This window comes from Seriola dumerili, unplaced genomic scaffold (genome assembly GCF_002260705.1).
Source record: "Seriola dumerili isolate Sdu_G_001 unplaced genomic scaffold, Sdu_1.0 BDQW01004273.1, whole genome shotgun sequence".
Classification (NCBI taxonomy): Eukaryota; Metazoa; Chordata; class Actinopteri; order Carangiformes; family Carangidae; genus Seriola; species Seriola dumerili.
In genome coordinates this window covers 126,790-145,056 of record NW_019178528.1, presented here as the reverse complement: position 1 = coordinate 145,056, position 18,267 = coordinate 126,790, and the positions used below count along the sequence as shown (strand labels likewise).

The following is an 18,267-nucleotide window of genomic DNA, read 5'->3' as shown; positions in this document are numbered from 1 at the left end:
TGAAAGGGAAGGACAATTTAGTAGCTTGAAGCTAGAAGTTTTTTTTTGTTTTTTTGGGGTTTTTTTTGTGCATGTCAAAAGTTAATTTACTTTGTGCTGTAATGATTCATTTTTGTGACTTAGTGATTTTGTGTTCGAAAGAAAACAATGAAAAATGTATTTGAAATTTGTTTGACTGTCACCCAGTGTGGGTACGGGCTATTTAAGTTGATGTTTTGGACATTTATGGTTTTGGGGCCTGTTCAAGCATCTTGATCCATTTGGTTAATGTGAGCAACATTTACTTTTGTTTATAATATAGTGGGAGTTTCTTTTGTGTCATGCCAACAAATCTGTTATACAGTTTTGTTATCTTTTAAGGGGGGAGGTGTTATGGATATAGAGATCATATGGAGATCAGAATTTAGGTCACAGGTTCCCCAGCTAATCAGGAGCAATGGGATGCACCTGGGATCTCCCTCAGCTGGTGGCAATTAGCTGAGGAGGTTTTATAAGGAGGTTTGGTTTCCTTGTTCATTTGTTTTTTTTTTTTTGCTGTCAGAGAGGTAACACCTTCAGTTGGTTCTCTGAGTTTTGTGTTGTTGGTCTTGCCTCTTCTAAGAATTTCTCATTTGGCCATTTTTATTTACCCCCTTCTCTGTGACTTCCTCTAAATTTTGGTTTATGTCCAATCTTCTGTTATCCTTTTGATAGATTTAGTGGGTGATGGTTGGGAACTATATAACGGGGTTGACAGGATTGGTTCCTTAGGTAGACTCTACAATGAATTAACTATGGCTGTATGAATCTGTTTTTATGAGATTCATTAGTTCACTGCAGTTCCAAGGTGGAAATACACATTCATGACATTGACTGCTTATTATTTGTCATGTACTACATAAAAAAACACCATATATACATGTTAACAAGATTAAAAACTTGATTTTCATTGGAGGGGGTCTTTAAGAATTAGATTAAAAATAAGATTAAGATTAAAAAGGAGTTTGATGAAATCAAGTGGTATTTAGGAAATCAGAGCTAACAGCATGGTGACTGACAGTGTTACCTGTACCAAAGGTTGTCTGTCCTTACATATGTATGGTACATCTCATTCTCAGCAATGCATTAAGGGATTTTCCTCAAATTAGGCAGAAAAGTTCACTTGGACTCAAATATGAAGTGATTAGATTTTGGTGGTCAAAGGTCAAGGTCACAGTGACCTCAAAAAACACTGTTTTGGCCTTGTGAATGCAGTATATCTGTAACACATTAAGGGAATTTCATTACATTTGGCACAAACGTCCACTTGGACCCAAGGACAAATTGACTAGATTTTGGTTTTTAAAGGTGAACGTCACAGTGACCACAAAAAATGAATTCGGTCTTGTGAACAGTTATCTCAGCTACTCAAGGCAATCATCTCAACTTTGGCACAAATGTTTTCCTTTTGACTCAATGAACTGATTTTAGATTTCAGTGGTCAAAGGTCAAGTTCACAGTAACCTCACAAAACCTGCGTGGTGGTGCCATGGCTTACCTACTGTGGAGAAGCACGTGTGGGTTCACACTGGCTGCATGTCTGCTGTGTTGCTGCTACCGCCAGCTCTATCTTTCTACGTAGAGTTTGCAGGTTACTGGAATGATAAATTTCTTTTCATTATAAATTAATTTCTGAATTATTTCAGTCAAAAAACACCACTAAAGTGCCACTGTCTCCACATGCAGCTGCTAAAATCGTTAAATATATATTTATATCTTTTCATGTCTGACACATTCAGATTCAACCTAGACTTTGACAACTAAAGTGGAAGGTGTCAGTTTTTATGTTGCTGCTATGATGTCAATGACTATCAACAGGTCTTTTCTGTCTATATCTGCTGGGAGGTGTGCACCACGCTTAAAAAAAAAAAAAAAAAAAAAAAAAAAAAAAAGTGACACGCCGAATCCCTGTATAAAGTGAGGCCATGCGTGTCTGTAACCCAAAAACATGTACTCTGATGGAAAAACCAAGACATTCTGCAGCCGCCACACACACACACACACACACACACACCATGCATCCAGTGTGTTCCTGGCCTTAAGATGGCCAACCATGACCCAGCTGATGCTTGGAACTATGGACACACGTTCCAAATTCGAGTGAAAGCTGAAACCCCATTTGCTTGACTTCACTTGTGTCCAGCAATGACGAAGCAAAAGCTTATTATTTATTGTATGATACTTTTAGTATTGCAACCCACAAAACAACACTGCGGTCAATTGATGAGGTGCAGATGTTTCTCCGTTTGGTATCCTTTTGATATCCTCCATTGCTCATGTATGTCATGTTGAAGATGACGTCATGATAGCTTTTGTGGATTGTCACCATAGAAACGACGCTGCATTGACTGGGTACTATCTGCAGTGGAAAAAGAACCAAAAATGAGTAGTCAAGTAGGGTGGAGTTGACTAGGTATCACACAGTGGAAAAGTGCTGTAAATTTCATGGCAGGGTATTGGACACCTTCAACAGCAAGGAGGGGTATCGGAGACAAAACCAAACAAGCTGCAGATGTTGTTGTCCTTGAAAACATAAATTTTATTGTTTGATCACACTTTATAAACTCTATTTTGTTATGAAGGCAGTAAGAAATCCGGTATTAGGTTTGTGCATTTATTCATTATATATATTGGTTGATATAATTGTGTATTATCTTGTGTTGAATGTCCATATGCTATATCACAAAATGAATGATAGTAGGAAAAATTAGCGGTACAATACAGTGGTACAGTCTTCTTTAAAATGAATGTAAGTGTCTGCTTGACCGTCAGGTCAACTAATTATGTAAAAAATTATAATCGCATTGGCATGCCTTTGCCACCACATTATTATTTTAACTTCAGAATAATTTTGGTGCCACCTTCCCCATCATATTCTTTTTTGTATTCTTCTCTGGCTTCAGTAAGATAATGTAACATTTTGGAATAAAAATACAAATGAGAAGTCCAAAACTAGAGGCCAGAATAGCAAATATTTCTACAGCAACACTGAACTTCCCAGGAGAGCTGACATACGCTGGAATAAAAGTGATCCAGACTGCGCAGAATATCAGCATGCTGAAGGTGATAAACTTGGCTTCATTAAAGTTATCAGGCAGTTTCCGAGCCAGAAAAGCAAGAAAAAAACATAACATGGCCAGAAGTCCTATGTAACCAAGTACAGCCCAAAAACCTACAGCTGAGCCCAGAGCGCACTCTAAGATGATTCTGTCCTTGAATTCCTTAAAATTCTTCAATGGAAAAGGAGGAGAAATTGTTAACCACAAGATACATATAACAACCTGTATGAGAGTGAAAGCCAGAACACTGAGTCTCTGCTGTGCAGGCCCAAACCACTTCATTATATTACTGCCTGGAAGTGTAGCTCTGAAGGCCATTAACACCACTATAGTTTTCCCCAGAACACAAGAGATACAGAGGACAAAGGTGATGCCGAACGCAGTGTGTCGCAGCATGCAGGACCACTCAGAGGGCCGGCCGATGAAGGTCAGAGAACACAGGAAACACAGGGTCAAGGAGAAGAGCAGCAGGAAGCTCAGCTCAGAATTGTTGGCCCTCACAATAGGAGTTTTCCTGTATCTGAAAAAAACAAATGCCACAACAGCAGTCATACATGTTCCAAACAGGGATGCTGCAGTGAGCAATGCTCCCATAATTTCTTCATATGATAGAAACTCTGCCTCTTTCTTTACGCAGGCATCTCTTCTTTCATTTGACCAGAACTCTGGGTGGCATCGCACACAGGTGATAGAATCTGAAAAGTAAAATATTAAAGCAGATTTCAGACTTGCAAAGTAGATTTTTTTCCTTTTTTGCATCTATTCTATAGATATTATACATACACACTGAATGACTACCTGATAATAGATGTATAGTTGTCAGACAGCAACATAGTATGATCATTGATTCAGTCACAAGCATGAGCTCTAAACATTACACTTTATTAAATAGGTTATTTGATATGCATTATTGTGTTAAGTTTTTCAAAGTAGAATTTTAATGCTCTTAGTACGATAAACATTCACCATCCATACATTTGGATACATCTGTATATGTATGTTTGATGCAATGATATTAGACATATTTTAATGAAAATACCAACAACACACTGAGTGTATATTTCCCAGCGGCAGGTTCCCTGCTTTGGAAATTTAGGAAATAATTTCATACGATTGGCATGTGATCAAGATAATTTTGTTTTGCAGCACAATGAAATGCAAAGCCTTACACTAAACATTACTAGACCTGTAATATTGCTTATTTCTCCCTCTGCACATCTGATACAGTCATAGCAGCAGACAGGCTTTCCTTTCTGGAGAACCTTGCGAGTTCCTGCGGGACATTTCTCACTGCAAACTGACACAGGCACCTGCATACACAAAACAAGTATGAGAAATGTAAATGAAAACTGTACTGGTATTCATCAAGTTGTTGCCTTTGCAAACTCTATTATCAATTTTGAAGCACTGAAACCAAATATGATACATTAACAATTATTCTCTAATTTAAAGTACAGTGATGACATGGTAACTTGCCTGTTCTGAGTTCTGTGCCCAAATTAAAGACTTATTTTGCAGATTCAGCTGTTTGTCTGCAGGTAAAGATGCATCATGAAGACCAACTGTGACAAAGTTAACAATGCCATTTTCTGTTGGCTGCCAGTTTATAATTTCATACTTTGCTGCTGGGTCTCCATCCTCATTGAAGTAAACTTCATCTCCTTCCTTTGTTTTGAATTGAATGTTTTTTATACGCTGTAAAATCTAAGAAGATGGGTATTCATTTGGTTAATTATCTGACAAACGTCTAGTAGGCCTGTTGGCCCAACAGCATGATAGACAGACTGCAACACTCATTTTTAAAAACATTGGAACAGATTCTCTTGTGACCTAATGTAAAAACTAGAATTTAAGTATTTAGTGTTGAACTCACCATGAACGGATCTAGCTTCACCTTGTTGTTACATGTTTCATTACAGCCAAGAATACTATGAAGTGCGTGGGCCACAGCATACACTCCTTTGTAGACATTGTTGAATATAGGCATGAGTGACATATCAGTGAAGCTGTTATGCACTCCAGTCAGATCCTCATGTCCAGTACATTCTCTCTGATTCCCTGCTGATGACTTTGACTGCTTGAACTTACAGCTGAATAACGTCTCCCAGAACTCTGTAAACATTTCATTACTAGATGAATTGAGTGGTTTCACATCGAGTATGAACTCTCTCATGCCGCTGACATGTGCTTTGGGAATGGAGAGGCCTATGGCACCATCCAGAATGTGATGCTTATCCATTTTTGCAGTTTGGGAATCAAAGATCCAGCCCTCACTACCTACCCACTGGTACCCAGTCATGTTGTAGTTGGACAACTCATGTATTAACACATCCATGTCCATGTGGGAGAGGAAAGCAACAATCACTTTGGAGGTGGAAGCCTTGATAATGTCAATTATCTTTTGTATTTTGTCTGGTGGATCTGTTCTAAAGAAAGACACTGAGTACTCCAGACAGATGCCCAGCTGCTGTGCTGTTTCTGTGAATGTAGCCATGCCATTATTACCATAATCATCATTGGTTCTAATGGCTCCAACCCAAGTCCAACCAAAGTGCTTGACCAACTGGGCCAGAGCTCTGCTCTGATAGTAGTCACTGGGTATTGTTCTGAGGAAGGATGGGTACTTGGTTTTGTCACTGAGACAAGCACAGGTGGCAAAGTGGCTGATCTAAAAGAAAAAAGAAATCACCTCCCAAGATAAAAATGTAAAACATAAAATATTCACACAACATTTTCTCTGAGCAGCTGGTAGAATTACTGAATACAAATGTTTAACAAATATAAACTATTCACCAAACCTACCCACCATTGGGATATGAAAAGGTCCGATGACAGTAGCTATTGCCATGCAGGGAGAGGAAGAGGTTTCTCCCATAATGGCCTGCACTTGTGCAGGTCTGGTACATGGTGCATCAGAGGGTGCAGATTCAATTTCATTACCGTTGGCCAAGGCCAGTGCAACCCTCACACTTCTGGCAATGGAGCCACAAGCATCATACATTTTGTAGCCCAGAGAGATGCTAGGCAGTAGGTCTGTGCTGTTATTAATCTCCTCAATGGCAAAAAGCATAGCCTGGGCAAACTGGAACCCTCTGAAATTCAAACTAAATGCAAACAGTTATAATTATTTCTTTTTGAGGCACTTGAAATAGAAACGATAGCACAGTAAATGAACGCATTTGTTGATACTAATGCACACTACATGAAGTATTTCTCACTTTAATCCTCAGTTTGATCACCTATTTTGTGCATGTTTTATATCTGTACCGACTTCCTCTTAGATATTTTTAAATCTAAATATCTTTCTGCAATATAATTTACCTGCTGCATTCCAGTGGCAATGGTTCATGCATGTAGGTATCCTGTCTGTCTTTCCAGCTGCTGTGGAAAGAAAAGATTCCCCCCAGCATAATGTCCCCATCGTTAGATAGCTGAGGGTTCTCAGGATCCCCTCTCTGCCTGCACACCAACTCCTCAGCCTGAGAGAAAGACGCCACCAACAGCAGCTGTAAAAATGCCCAACCTTGTTCTGGCCATCTCTGTGTGGATGTCATTATGCCTGAGAGAACTAAACCACTGGGTGGCATCACATGTACCTTAATGTAAATCAGAAGCTTGCACTGGTATTTATACATTTTGGAACAGCATAAAAAAATAATAATAGAACATATTTCATCTCTGTGGACCTTGAAGTTGGGGAGAGTGAAGGGAGGTGCCCAAACAGAGAGTTTGTCTATACTCTATTTTAAATTTCTTAGTGCGTGATATCAGACAAGAATATTGAAATGTGCCATAGAAAGATGTGATTTTATAATTTAATTCATACTGGCACTTAACAGATTGAAAAATGGACGAAGATTAAAAGATTAGGCTCAACAGGTTCACGGAAAATGAAACAGTACAGTTACAGGTTCAGAACAATAAGTCTTACTAAACCTGCATCAAATAAATTTTTTGGCAACTTGGGACAAGCAACACGCTGTAAACATAACATTATCACACACTAAAGTTGATAATTGCTTATGTTAGCTTAATTACACATCGAGCCGAGACGTCCAATATTCAGTCTTTTTTTATCTCTGTTTTGGACTCCCATCTACTGAGAAAAATATCTGGCTTTATAGCTGCAATACTTTCCTATATTCACTAGCTAGTTGCTAACCTTGTCTGTCTGATATTTCATGGAGGTCCTCTCTCTCCAAATATGTCAGTTCCCTAACAGGACACTTATTGCTTACTGCTTATTCTGTTTCAACCTATAGCTGTGCACAGAGTAGGTTAGTACTCCTTGTTTCTCCTTTGAGAGTCCCTTCAGCACACTTTTTATATTTTATGCACAATTAATGTAAGGGTGAACGTATCTAATCAGCTTCTGGTTATTTATAGCATGTAAAGCAATGACAGTTCACGCCCTTGTCAGCTTAAGTGTGGTAGATTGTCCAGTTGCATCTCATGGGCTCTGTCATTTAAATACTTTTTGATCCATTTAACACAGAGGTCAAGAAGTTTTCCAATCATGCAGTGCATAAAATATGTATGAAAATGTATTCTTGACATTGCCATATCAAAGTGTTATAACAAGATAAGACATGTTGGCATATAATGATTTAACAAACACATCCATCTATTACGAGCCTCTCATTGAGAATATTCACAGGAGGCGTTTGAATGAATTCATTTATGGTTTATGCTGTATATAGAACATATCCGAGACTGTGTGTATGAGCACAGTTCATACTATAACTGATATACACAGAAGCCCAACTGGCTTGACCCCAACAGGCACTGTGTAATTAATCAGCAAGAGTGACATGCATGAGCCAACAATGTATGAAAACTCCGTCATCATATGCTACACTGTATGTCATTACCTTATGGTTCAAGAGACTAGAGTTATAGACTGGGCTGAAGGAATTCAATTTTTATATTTAATTAGGAGTTTGTGCCTTCCTGACACTGAAATAATCCTGTCTCTTTAATGTGTACTGCCTTCTCATGTCTTTATATGGTTTACTGAAGTGCATATGTACCGTGTCTGTACTAAGGGGTTAATAAATATATATCTTTTTACTGTCTGTGGAAGAAAACAACACAAAAAAGAGTTCGCCTTTTTATAACATTTGAATTTTATTTCACGTTCATTAATACATATTAATAAATGCAAATATTTATTTGTTTAAATTTCTCCCTCCCCCAAAAAGAAAAATATATAGCTAATCAACTTACATGAGTCAGCTGCCACATTCCAGGTCTTGTTTGTTCATATATGCAATATTTAGCTTATGAGAATATGCCATATGCCAATATTTCATGTCATCTGGGTTGTTGAGATAAAGACACTGTAAGAATATCTGTGTAAAGCTATAAATTGATTTTTCATTCAAGCTAGCGACTCTGCTTTTTTGTTTCATGAATGATTTAGTGTAGTTACGCTATGTTTAGTTTAGCTATGTATCAACTAAGATAAGAAGAGACATAGAAAGATTATAACATTCAATCTATTGTTGTAGCTGATTTGACAAACTCAAAGGGCTCTCGACGTCATTTTACCCATCAAATGTTTCTTTGTATTGTTCTCAGGTTTTAATAAAATTATGTAGCACTTGGGCAAAAAAATACAAAACAGCATTCCATAACTGGAGGCCAGAATAGCAAATATCTCCACAGCCACAGTGAACTTCCCAGGAGAGCTGACATATGCTGGGATAAAGGTGATCCAGACTGCACAGAATATCAACATGCTGAAGGTGATAAATTTAGCTTCATTGAAATTGTCAGGCAGCTTTCGAGCCAGAAAAGCGAGCACAAAACATAACATAGCTAAGAGCCCTATGTATCCCAACACAGCCCAGAAGCCTACAGCTGAGCCTAAAGCACACTCAAGTATAATCTTCTCCTTATAGTGGCTCATATTTTTGAAGGGGAATGGAGGGTTGATAGTCAGCCAAAGTATACAAATTAAAACCTGTATGAAAGTGAAAGCCAGAACACTGAGTCTCTGCTGTGCAGGCCCAAACCACTTCATCATATTACTGCCTGGAAGTGTAGCTCTGAAAGCCATCAACACCACTATAGTTTTCCCAAGAATACAAGAGATACAGAGGACAAAGGTGATGCCGAACGCAGTGTGTCGCAGCATGCAGGACCACTCAGAGGGCCGGCCGATGAAGGTCAGAGAACACAGGAAACACAGGGTCAAGGAGAAGAGCAGCAGGAAGCTCAGCTCAGAGTTGTTGGCCCTGACAATAGGAGTTTGTCTGTAGTGGAAAAATATCAGGGCTATAGTCATTGCCAGGCAGGCACCAAAGACAGAGAAGGTGACCAACAGTATGCCCATCAGTTCCCTGAAGGTGAGGAACTCAATGGCTTTCAAGTCACAGCTGTTCCTCTCTTCGTTGGACTTGTACTCAGGGGGACATTTGTCACATTTCACTGCATCTGAAAACATAAATATGTTTAGGCTGTACAGCACACACATCTTCAGATACACCATTAAAGTGCTGGCAGTGATTTTGCCCAGCAGAAACACGGTAAATGCTAGAGTAACAGCTAGGAATCCTGCTGTCTCACTTGTGCTGTTGCTGAACTCCCCGTCAGCACAGGTGATGCAATCAAAACAGCAGATGGGTTTGCCCTTAACAAAGGCCCGGCGGGTCCCAGGCAGACAGCTCTCACTGCAAATGGACCTCGGCACCTGCATCACAATGACAGCATTAAAAAAAAAACTTTCATAACTTCACTTCTAGACTCATAACTGTCACACAACTGTTTATCGTGAATGATAAATGACAACCCAAAATAAAAGGAAAGAAAAAAAAGCTCATCAATACATTAACTTACGTCGAGATTCTCGCCTGCCCAGATGGCTTTCACATCCTCTTTCATCTCAAACTGCTGGCCCTCAGGCTGGGAGGCATCATAGTAACCAATGGTCTCAAAGAGTATGTAACCTGTCTCATCCATCTGCCAGTTTACCAGTGCATAGCGTGCCACAGGGTCACCCAACTCATCAAAGAACACATTTTCACCAATCTTTGTGGTGAAATTGACCTGGGTCAGATAATGCAGCACCTGAAGAAAAACAGTGATGTTGTTTTACTGCATCATTATTAACATGCACAGTGGTTTTTATGTCGGAACATTGCATGCTCTCTTTACCTGCCATGGTTGGATATTTTCCCTATCAGCACAAGTGTTGTTCTCAAAAGGCCCCTGTCCATCTTTGCAAGTAAATAGCATGTGCAGTGCATGACCTACAGCGTATGTGGCCTTGTAAACATTATTCAGCAGACTGGCATCTGAAACATCTGTGAAGCGTGTGCTTGTGTCCCGCAGAGACTCCCTCCCAGTGCAGGCTGTGACTGATCCCTGAATGTGAGTCTCTGCTTGGGGAGTCAGGGTGCAGCTGAACACCATCTCCCACAACTCCACCAATCCCCGGTCACCTGGTGTCGTGGAGGGCCTGCTGTTAGCCAGAAACTCCTGCAGTCCAGGGATGTAAGCATTGAGTGCTGCAAAGCCCACTGCCCCCTGGACCACAGCATAGTTTACTGAAGAGGCAATATAGCGATAAGTGATCCAGCCCTCACTGCCCACCCACTGCAGGCCTGTCACATTTTGAGCATGGAGCTCTTTGATAAGGATGTCAAGGTCTGTGCCATCAGCAAAAGCCACTATTACTTTAGAGGTAGATTTCTTTATAATGTTCACCACCTCTAAGAACCACTTTCTTGGGTCAGTCCTATAAATAGCCACTGAGTACTCAACACAAACGCCTTCCTTTTCAGCTGCTTCCAGGAAAGTGGCCATGCCACCGTTCCCATAGTCACTGTTAGTTCTAATAGCCCCTACCCATGTCCAGCCAAAGTGTTTCACCAGTTTTGCCAATGCTTTGCTCTGGTAAAGGTCACTAGGTATGGTTCTGAAGAAAGAAGGATAGTCTCTTCTGTTACTAAGACATGCACAAGTAGCTGAATGACTGATCTGAAACACAGGTAATGGAGAGAAATGGCACATTTTCATCGCGTTTCTGCAGTTCATTAAGGCAAGGATGTCTTCAATACCTGATATAAACCACACATTATGAAGCATTTTCACATATTATAATACTTCTCATTAAACAACACATTCATTTGACATTTCATGTGTGTGAATGTGCATGACCCTAGCACTCACCACAGGTATATGGAAGGGTCCCATGGTGCGTGCAATACCTATTGTAGAGGTGGATGTGGTTTCCCCTATGACAGCATGTACACTGGAGAGTTTGTTACAGCTGCCTTCCCCGCTCTCATACCTATTCATCAGGTTTAGCGATGCCCTGATGGACAGAGGGATACTGGGGCAGGAGTCAAAGATCCGGTAGCCCAGTGTGACTCCTGGCAGCAGCTCTGAGCTGTTGTTGATCTCCTCTATGGCAAACATCATAGTGTATGCATACTGGAGCTCTCCTGGGTCCAGTCTGGAAAAAGGAGAGGAGAAGAACAAATTGTATAATTTGTGAAAAGTAAAAAGTGTGAAACCTAAATGAGAACACAAGGATTTACACAAACAACACATACTGCAATTAGATTTACAAGTACAATTACATTGCTTTTCTTACCCTTCACACTGGATTGTTCCTGGGTTACCTTGTAGAGCTGGATTGACACTGATTGGGTTCTGATGGAAGGAGAAAATGCCTCCAATGTTGATGTCTCCCTCCATAGAAAACTGAGACAGTTCTTTTGTGCCATATGTTTGACACACAGGCTTCCCTCCTCTGACAGCCAGAAGGGAAATAAGCAATAGATCTGCTATCAGCAGCATAATTGTTCACCTCAGTATTTACCACCCTAGTCTGAACCATTTTATAGGGTTTTTCTTTTAACTATCACAAAGCCTCAGGGGCTTGGGTGCAGCATATGTGAATACCGTTTATCTCCACCAATGACAGCGATTGTGGTGTGACTGACAGATAGATGGGCCTATTAGATGGCCTACCATGTTTGCTCATCATCTTTTGTTTTTAGCCCAACCAATTCCTTACAATAATCATTTCACAAACCGGAGCTGCTGTTGTCTATATTTCATTTAAATTTTGACTTTTAATTTCAAGCTAAATCATGGAATACAAGGTAAACAATTTCTGTCCCATCGCCCCAAGGATGCTAAAACCAGGAGGAGCTGAACTTTATTTTCCACATCAAATATGTCACAGAGAAAGCATATCCCAATCAAATGTACTGTACTTCAAATCTAATGCAATGTATTTTAATTTCTACTTTTTTCAGAACATTTACTTTAGAATTCAGATTCAGGGATGGCAGTGCATGGAAATTGTTAATAGCATTTAAAAATCTTTGCGAAACAAAGGGAAAAGTGCAAATGTGTCCAGTTCCTCAGGGCATTTAGTAAGCACACTGTGTCCATTTATCAAAAAACTATATGTGAACAAGCGAGTAATCTGCATATTGTTTGAAGTTCAAAGGAGACAGGTGAAACTTCTTTAGAACACTTGTTGGTCCTTGTTACTATACTCATTTAGAGTGGTTTTGACTGGTTTCTCCCCATCATATGCTTTTTAGTATTCCTCTCTGGTTTCAGTAGTAAAATATAACATTTTGGAGCATATATACAGAAAAGCAAACCAAAGCTTGAGGCCAGAATAGCAAATATCTCCACAGCCACAGTGAACTTCCCAGGAGAGCTGACATACGCTGGGATAAAAGTGGCCCAGACAGCACAGAATATTAACATGCTGAAGGTGATGAATTTGGCTTCATTAAAATTATCAGGCAACTTTCGAGCCAGAAAAGCAAGGATGAAGCATAGCACAGCCAGGAGTCCTATATACCCCAACACAGCCCAGAAGCCTACAGGTGAACCTAAATCACACTCTAGAATAATCCTTTCAGTGGCATGAGCTGTGTTTTTGTAGGGGAATGGTGGGGCAAGAGTTAACCACAGCACACAAATTAAAACCTGCAGTAAAGTACAGCTAAGAACACTTGTTCTCTGAAGCGGAACAGAACACTGAGGAACTGTGTTTGCTGGCCTTTTAGACTTAAAGGCCATCACCACAGCTATGGTTTTAGCCAAGATACAAGACATGCACAAGGCAAAGGTGATGCCGAATGCAGTGTGTCGCAGCATGCACGACCAGTCAGTGGGGCGGCCGATGAAGGTCAGAGAACACAGGAAACACAGGGTCAGGGAGAAGAGCAGCAGGAAGCTCAGCTCAGAGTTACTGGCTTTGACAAGAGGCGTGTGACGAAACCAAAAGAAAACACACAACACCACTAGCGTTAAACTTGCTCCAAATAATGAGAAGGTAGTGAGGAGAGCCCCCATGGTTTCTCCATAAGACAGGAACTCGATCACCTTTGGGACACACTGGTTGTGATCTTCATTTGACCAGTACTCCAGTGGACAGCGTGAACACTCCACTGAATCTGTATGGAAAACACGAAACACAGAATGTTTTCATGCTGCAAGTTGTGATAGCACTCATTAAAATAAGCACTGGCTACATTTAATGACATAGGTGAGTGATTATGAACAAATGTGATATTATAAATGACAATTAGGAAAGTGTTTACTCACTGCTGGAGTTGCTGATCTCCCCAGCAGCACAGGCGACGCAGGAGAAACAGCAGATGGGTTTGCCTTTAATCACAGCCTGCCGGAAACCTGGCAGACAACTCTCACTACAGACAGACTGAGGCCTCTGCAACAACACCACAGCTCAACAGTTACAGTTTGTTCCTCCTGTTGCCCAAACACTTAATTTAATTGGTTTGATTTATTCATCATTACGTAATATATAAACAACTTAAATCATTTTTTGTCAAACTCTAAAGCTTTACAAACCTTGTTCTAGCACATTCATCTACATTAGAAGTGAAATTTTGCATGTCAGTAATTAACGCAACTGCTGTTTTGTTAACACTGCTCCACTTATTAAAAAGCAGTAGGAAAACTGCAAAATAATGAATAAAAATCAAATAAGAATGTATGTGTATGTCATGAAAAACATTGTTTTTGTGACTCCACCTGTAGTGGTTCAAAATATCATAATGATAACCGCTCTTTAATTTTGATTTTGAGGATTTATTTGATTTCTACATGTGACTTCCCTAACAATCCTTAATGGGCCTGGCTCAGGGAATAGTTCGTACTCAGAAAATGTACAGCAAGTGATGTGATAGTAAAACTAAGGATTTTTTATTATTTCCATATCACATCTGTTCCTACGCACTTATCCACCTCCATAATGAGTGTAACATATTTAAGACCTTTAATACCTTAAAGGATCCATCAGCCCATATTATGCTTATTCCATTCATGGTAAACTGTTTTCCATTTGGCAGTGAAGCATCATAGCTCCCCACAGCCACAAACACAGTGTCTCCTGCTTGGTTTTTCTGCCAGTTCACCAGCTCGTACGTTGCTGCAGGGTCTCCATTTCCATCAAAATACACTCTCTCTCCTGACTGAAGAGTAAAATTCACACCTTGTAGATGTTCCACAACCTACCAATAGAGAATTGTGGTGAATAACTTATATTATTTAAATCATTTACATGACTTTTGAAGGCAATCTCTTACCTGTTTTGGCTCTAAATGATCTTTCCATATACAGGACTCTTCACCACTTTGTCCACATTTTAACATGCTATGTATGGCATGAGCCACAGCATACACAGCCTTATAGACATTGTTAGATATCCTTAGTTCTGACACATCTGTGAAAGGATTGTTTATGTCCTCTAGCCTCTCAGAGCCAGAGCACTGGGTCTGTCCATGCAGACTGGATTGGAAACTGCAGCCAAAGGTTGCTTCCCAGAACTCTCTCAGCACATTACTCTGAGGGTCCTGATGTGGGTTAACCTGTAAAAGAAACTCTCGCAGGCCTGTGATCTTTGTCTTTCTAATGGTGAAGCCCAGAGACCCCGTCAGGATGGCAGAGTACCTCTTATTGGCCAAATGACCTGCTGTAATCCAGGATTCACTGCCCACCCACTGCAACCCAGTCATGTTATGCTTGACAGCTTCCTCAAGCAGAATGTTCATCTCACCCTGTGCAAGGAAGGCTACTAAGACTTTTGCAGTACCACTACGGATCACTCCGACCACCCTGGCAACCTGCTCACTGGGGTCAGTTCTTGATATGGCCTCTGAGTACTCAATACAAACTCCTTCCTGACTTGCAGCCATGATAAATGTTGCCATGCCATTGTTACCATAGTCATTGTCACTTCGAACCGCTCCGACCCACGTCCAGCCAAGGTGCTTCACCAGTTTTGCCAGGGCTCTGCTCTGGTAGTAGTCACTGGGGATGGTTCTGAAGAAGGAGGGATACTCCTTTCTGTTACTCAGACAAGCACATGTGGCAAAGTGGCTTATCTAATAGAAAAGAAAAGGAGGGAGACAATGATACATCAATAGCATTTCAATCAGAGACTGAATTCTGCTGCATTTGTGTAAGGCCTGGCAACCTTAATCCCGACTGTAGCATTGCCCCCCAAAAAAAAAAAAAATAGCCATAATATCACCAGATTTTCCAGATTCCAAAAAAAGTGAGATCAAGCCTTTTGGGGGGAAAAAGGGAAAAATCTAAATTGCAACATAAATATTACAAACATTTACCATTGGTATTTGGAAAATCCCTGAAATGCGTAGCATCACAATAGTAGAGGAGGACTCAGATGCTCCAATGATGGCGTGAACGGATGACTGGCTGGAGCAGTTTTTTCCAAAAATCCTTTCCTCTCCATTCATCAGACCCATCACTGCACGTGTTGCAGGCAGTGTTGAACCACAGCTGTCAAATACTTTATAACCAATTGAGATATTAGGCAGTAGAGAGCTGCTATTATTGATCTCTTCAATGGCAAAAATCATTGTTTGGGCAAAATGAAATTCTCTGAAATTTATCCTGAAAAGAGTAACAACAGTTTTCAGACCTTGTGCAACTTTTTCTTCTGTTTTTAGAAACCAGCAACTGAGAAAGGAGACGACAAACAGTACCTGGAGCATATGAGAGGCTCTGGAGTGTCTGTGAAGGAGAGTGGAGGCTTTGTGATTTGGCTATGGATGGAGAATGCTCCTCCAATAGTGAAATCACCTCCCTTAGATAACAAAGGAAACTCTGGGCTGCCCAGCATCTCACAGAGTGCAGTGTCTTCCTCTGCTCCAATGGCTCCAATAAAAAACACAAACAATAACATTACATAGACACTGTCATTCATCTGGTACAAAGAGGTTCATACACACTCACACAAACCTGTACGCTGTGATGGCGTCTTCTATCATTGACCAAAACATGTCGCTCCTGGGCAGAGTTTTTATACTTGTGCAGAAAAGATTGAGGTCCTCCTATCAAATCATAGTGTGATGATGTCAGACCACTTTGCTGTTCTTCATCTGACATGGTATAATCTGTTCTTAAGACTATTGTCATTGTCACTTTAAGCTGTAAATGAAATTGTAGGCAGATGTGATGAGGGGGGGCATTTAAACATTCTTTTGATGAGGTGAGGATAGTGAGGATATCAAGAAGCCTGCATAGAAGAAAGTGATTTTATTTTATTTTATTTTTTTTATTTTCATTATTTATATACTTATTTGCAGCAAATAAGTTGTACCAAATCTAAAAGAGTAAGAAGGGGAAAATAGATAAAGAACCGCTGGCAAACAAATCCTGGAGAAACACTAGGCTATATAAAATAATTGTTCCAACAAATATGTGAACCAAAATGTGCATTAATTGTATACTTTTTGAATACTTTTTAGATAAGTTTAATAGTTACAACAGTAATACTAAAAGTACTAAACAGTTACATTAATTAAAATTTTAAAAAGTAGTGTTTGTTTGGGGCACTGAAATAAAAATGCTTCAGATCCGGAAACCAAAAACAGGATCAAAACATTTTGAAGGCGGAGGTATGCAGATACATGTCATTTTCTTGCTACATGAGAACACAAGCATGTACTGCCCTCACACTGCACTTGGCCTTCAAGTGAAGAAAAGTTTTAACAGAGTGCAGTGCAGCGAATGGTTTAGAATACATTGTATGAACTGTTTTGGCACAGTGTATTAGTACAAAGGAAGCGGTTTGTAGATTAGTATCAACTGAACAACTAAATGCCTCAGCTTCCCTTGACTGTGGCCGGGATGTTGGGATGTTGTGGCATGTTTTGTCTAATTATGTAAATCAATCCAGAAAAACACAGTATGCCAGCCAGAAGTAGTGGTGTGGAGGTTGTGGTGGTGGATGCAACATGAAGCGAGTCTGACTTCATGCAGGAGTCTGCAGACTGGTGTTTGGGTCTTGTTACACTTCCGCAATTACCATTCATATTTATGTCAACCATATCTACAATATTTCTAAACTTAACCATAATTTAACCATAATGTATTTGCTATCACCACAGTCTTTCCTTAATCTTAACCCTTATGCCCTCCTCAAATTTACTACTCTCTGGCCATACCATGTAGGAATGAAACCCTGGACCTATTTTACTTAATAAATGTCATGTACCTGATGGTACATCTTGTACTTTCTTGTGACTTATAGAGTATCGGCTCAATTTCACAACCACTGATGTGTCCTTGAGCAAGGCCTTTAACTCCCAACCAGCTTCAGTGGAGCTATGCAGTGGTCTACAGCTCATACTACGGCTGTACTGGTCAGAGTCGAGGTGTGAATGTCTGTATGATCGTTCCTGATAAATTAAGGTTCAGATCTTTATTAGTAATTTCATCAGCTATGTTTGGGGGATTGTGTCAATTTGAGCCACATGCTTTTGTAAAATGCCTCTGTGTAAGCTCTTTCTTATTTATATGAAATAAAACAAAAATGAATACAGTGAATCTTCAGTTTAATTAATTTACTGTAAAAACAATTTTAATGACAGAAATTGTAAAACATGTTTTACTGTCTGTAGTACCAGCTAGGTAGGATTCAATACATCATGATATTATCTAAAATAACAGTTAAACTTCCCATCCACAATGTTGAATTAACTTCGATAAAAGTATTGTTACTTTTAGCAAGGTGTTGATGTGGGGGAAAAAAAGGAAACGCTAAATAATGTTTTATGTAATGTTTTAATGATTAGTATGCTCAGGTCATGCCAAAATTTAAGGAAAGCCAGGTTATACTGTCATTTCCTTTTAAACGGATAGCCGGATTTAATCATGTTCA

The 18,267-nt window shown here is 39.9% G+C and overlaps 3 protein-coding genes across 3 annotated transcripts; all 3 read right to left on the bottom strand.

The window, feature by feature from the left end:
• Positions 1-2,858: 2,858 nt before the first annotated feature.
• LOC111239752 (extracellular calcium-sensing receptor-like) lies at positions 2,859-6,592 on the bottom strand. Its single transcript, XM_022769658.1, has 6 exons — positions 6,399-6,592; positions 5,884-6,181; positions 4,951-5,745; positions 4,554-4,781; positions 4,264-4,387; positions 2,859-3,772 (listed from the first exon to the last, which is right to left on the bottom strand). The coding sequence occupies exons 1-6, from the start codon at positions 6,485-6,487 to the stop codon at positions 2,859-2,861; spliced, it is 2,448 nt and encodes an 815-aa protein (XP_022625379.1). The 5' UTR covers positions 6,488-6,592.
• Positions 6,593-8,601: 2,009 nt separating this feature from the next.
• Positions 8,602-11,825, bottom strand: LOC111239750 (extracellular calcium-sensing receptor-like). Its single transcript, XM_022769656.1, has 6 exons — positions 11,680-11,825; positions 11,253-11,538; positions 10,236-11,060; positions 9,918-10,148; positions 9,648-9,771; positions 8,602-9,515 (listed from the first exon to the last, which is right to left on the bottom strand). The coding sequence occupies exons 1-6, from the start codon at positions 11,781-11,783 to the stop codon at positions 8,602-8,604; spliced, it is 2,484 nt and encodes an 827-aa protein (XP_022625377.1). The 5' UTR covers positions 11,784-11,825.
• A 774-nt stretch (positions 11,826-12,599) lies between these two features.
• On the bottom strand, positions 12,600-16,287 carry LOC111239748 (extracellular calcium-sensing receptor-like). Its single transcript, XM_022769654.1, has 6 exons — positions 16,088-16,287; positions 15,707-15,995; positions 14,666-15,463; positions 14,363-14,590; positions 13,662-13,785; positions 12,600-13,510 (listed from the first exon to the last, which is right to left on the bottom strand). The coding sequence occupies exons 1-6, from the start codon at positions 16,285-16,287 to the stop codon at positions 12,600-12,602; spliced, it is 2,550 nt and encodes an 849-aa protein (XP_022625375.1).
• Between the last annotated feature and the right edge of the window lie 1,980 nt (positions 16,288-18,267).

Bases quoted from the DNA above. Each gene is read 5' to 3' on its own strand.
- LOC111239752 (XM_022769658.1), bottom strand. From the start codon at position 6,487: ATGCTGGGGGGAATCTTTTCTTTCCACAGCAGCTGGAAAGACAGACAG. The intron at 5,746-5,883 runs GTGGGTAGGTTT...TTTTTCTTTTAG, and splicing joins GACCTTTTCATATCCCAATG to ATCAGCCACTTTGCCACCTG. The intron at 4,782-4,950 runs GTGAGTTCAACA...CCATCTTCTTAG, and splicing joins TGAAGCTAGATCCGTTCATG to ATTTTACAGCGTATAAAAAA.
- LOC111239750 (XM_022769656.1), bottom strand. From the start codon at position 11,783: ATGGAGGGAGACATCAACATTGGAGGCATTTTCTCCTTCCATCAGAAC. The intron at 11,539-11,679 runs GTAAGAAAAGCA...TCCTTTTTCCAG, and splicing joins GGAACAATCCAGTGTGAAGG to ACTGGACCCAGGAGAGCTCC. The intron at 9,516-9,647 runs GTGAGACAGCAG...TTATGTTTTCAG, and splicing joins GGAGTTCAGCAACAGCACAA to ATGCAGTGAAATGTGACAAA.
- LOC111239748 (XM_022769654.1), bottom strand. From the start codon at position 16,287: ATGTTATTGTTTGTGTTTTTTATTGGAGCCATTGGAGCAGAGGAAGAC. The intron at 15,464-15,706 runs GTAAATGTTTGT...CTTTTCTATTAG, and splicing joins GGATTTTCCAAATACCAATG to ATAAGCCACTTTGCCACATG. The intron at 13,786-14,362 runs GTATTAAAGGTC...GTGTTGTTGCAG, and splicing joins GGGCTGATGGATCCTTTAAG to AGGCCTCAGTCTGTCTGTAG.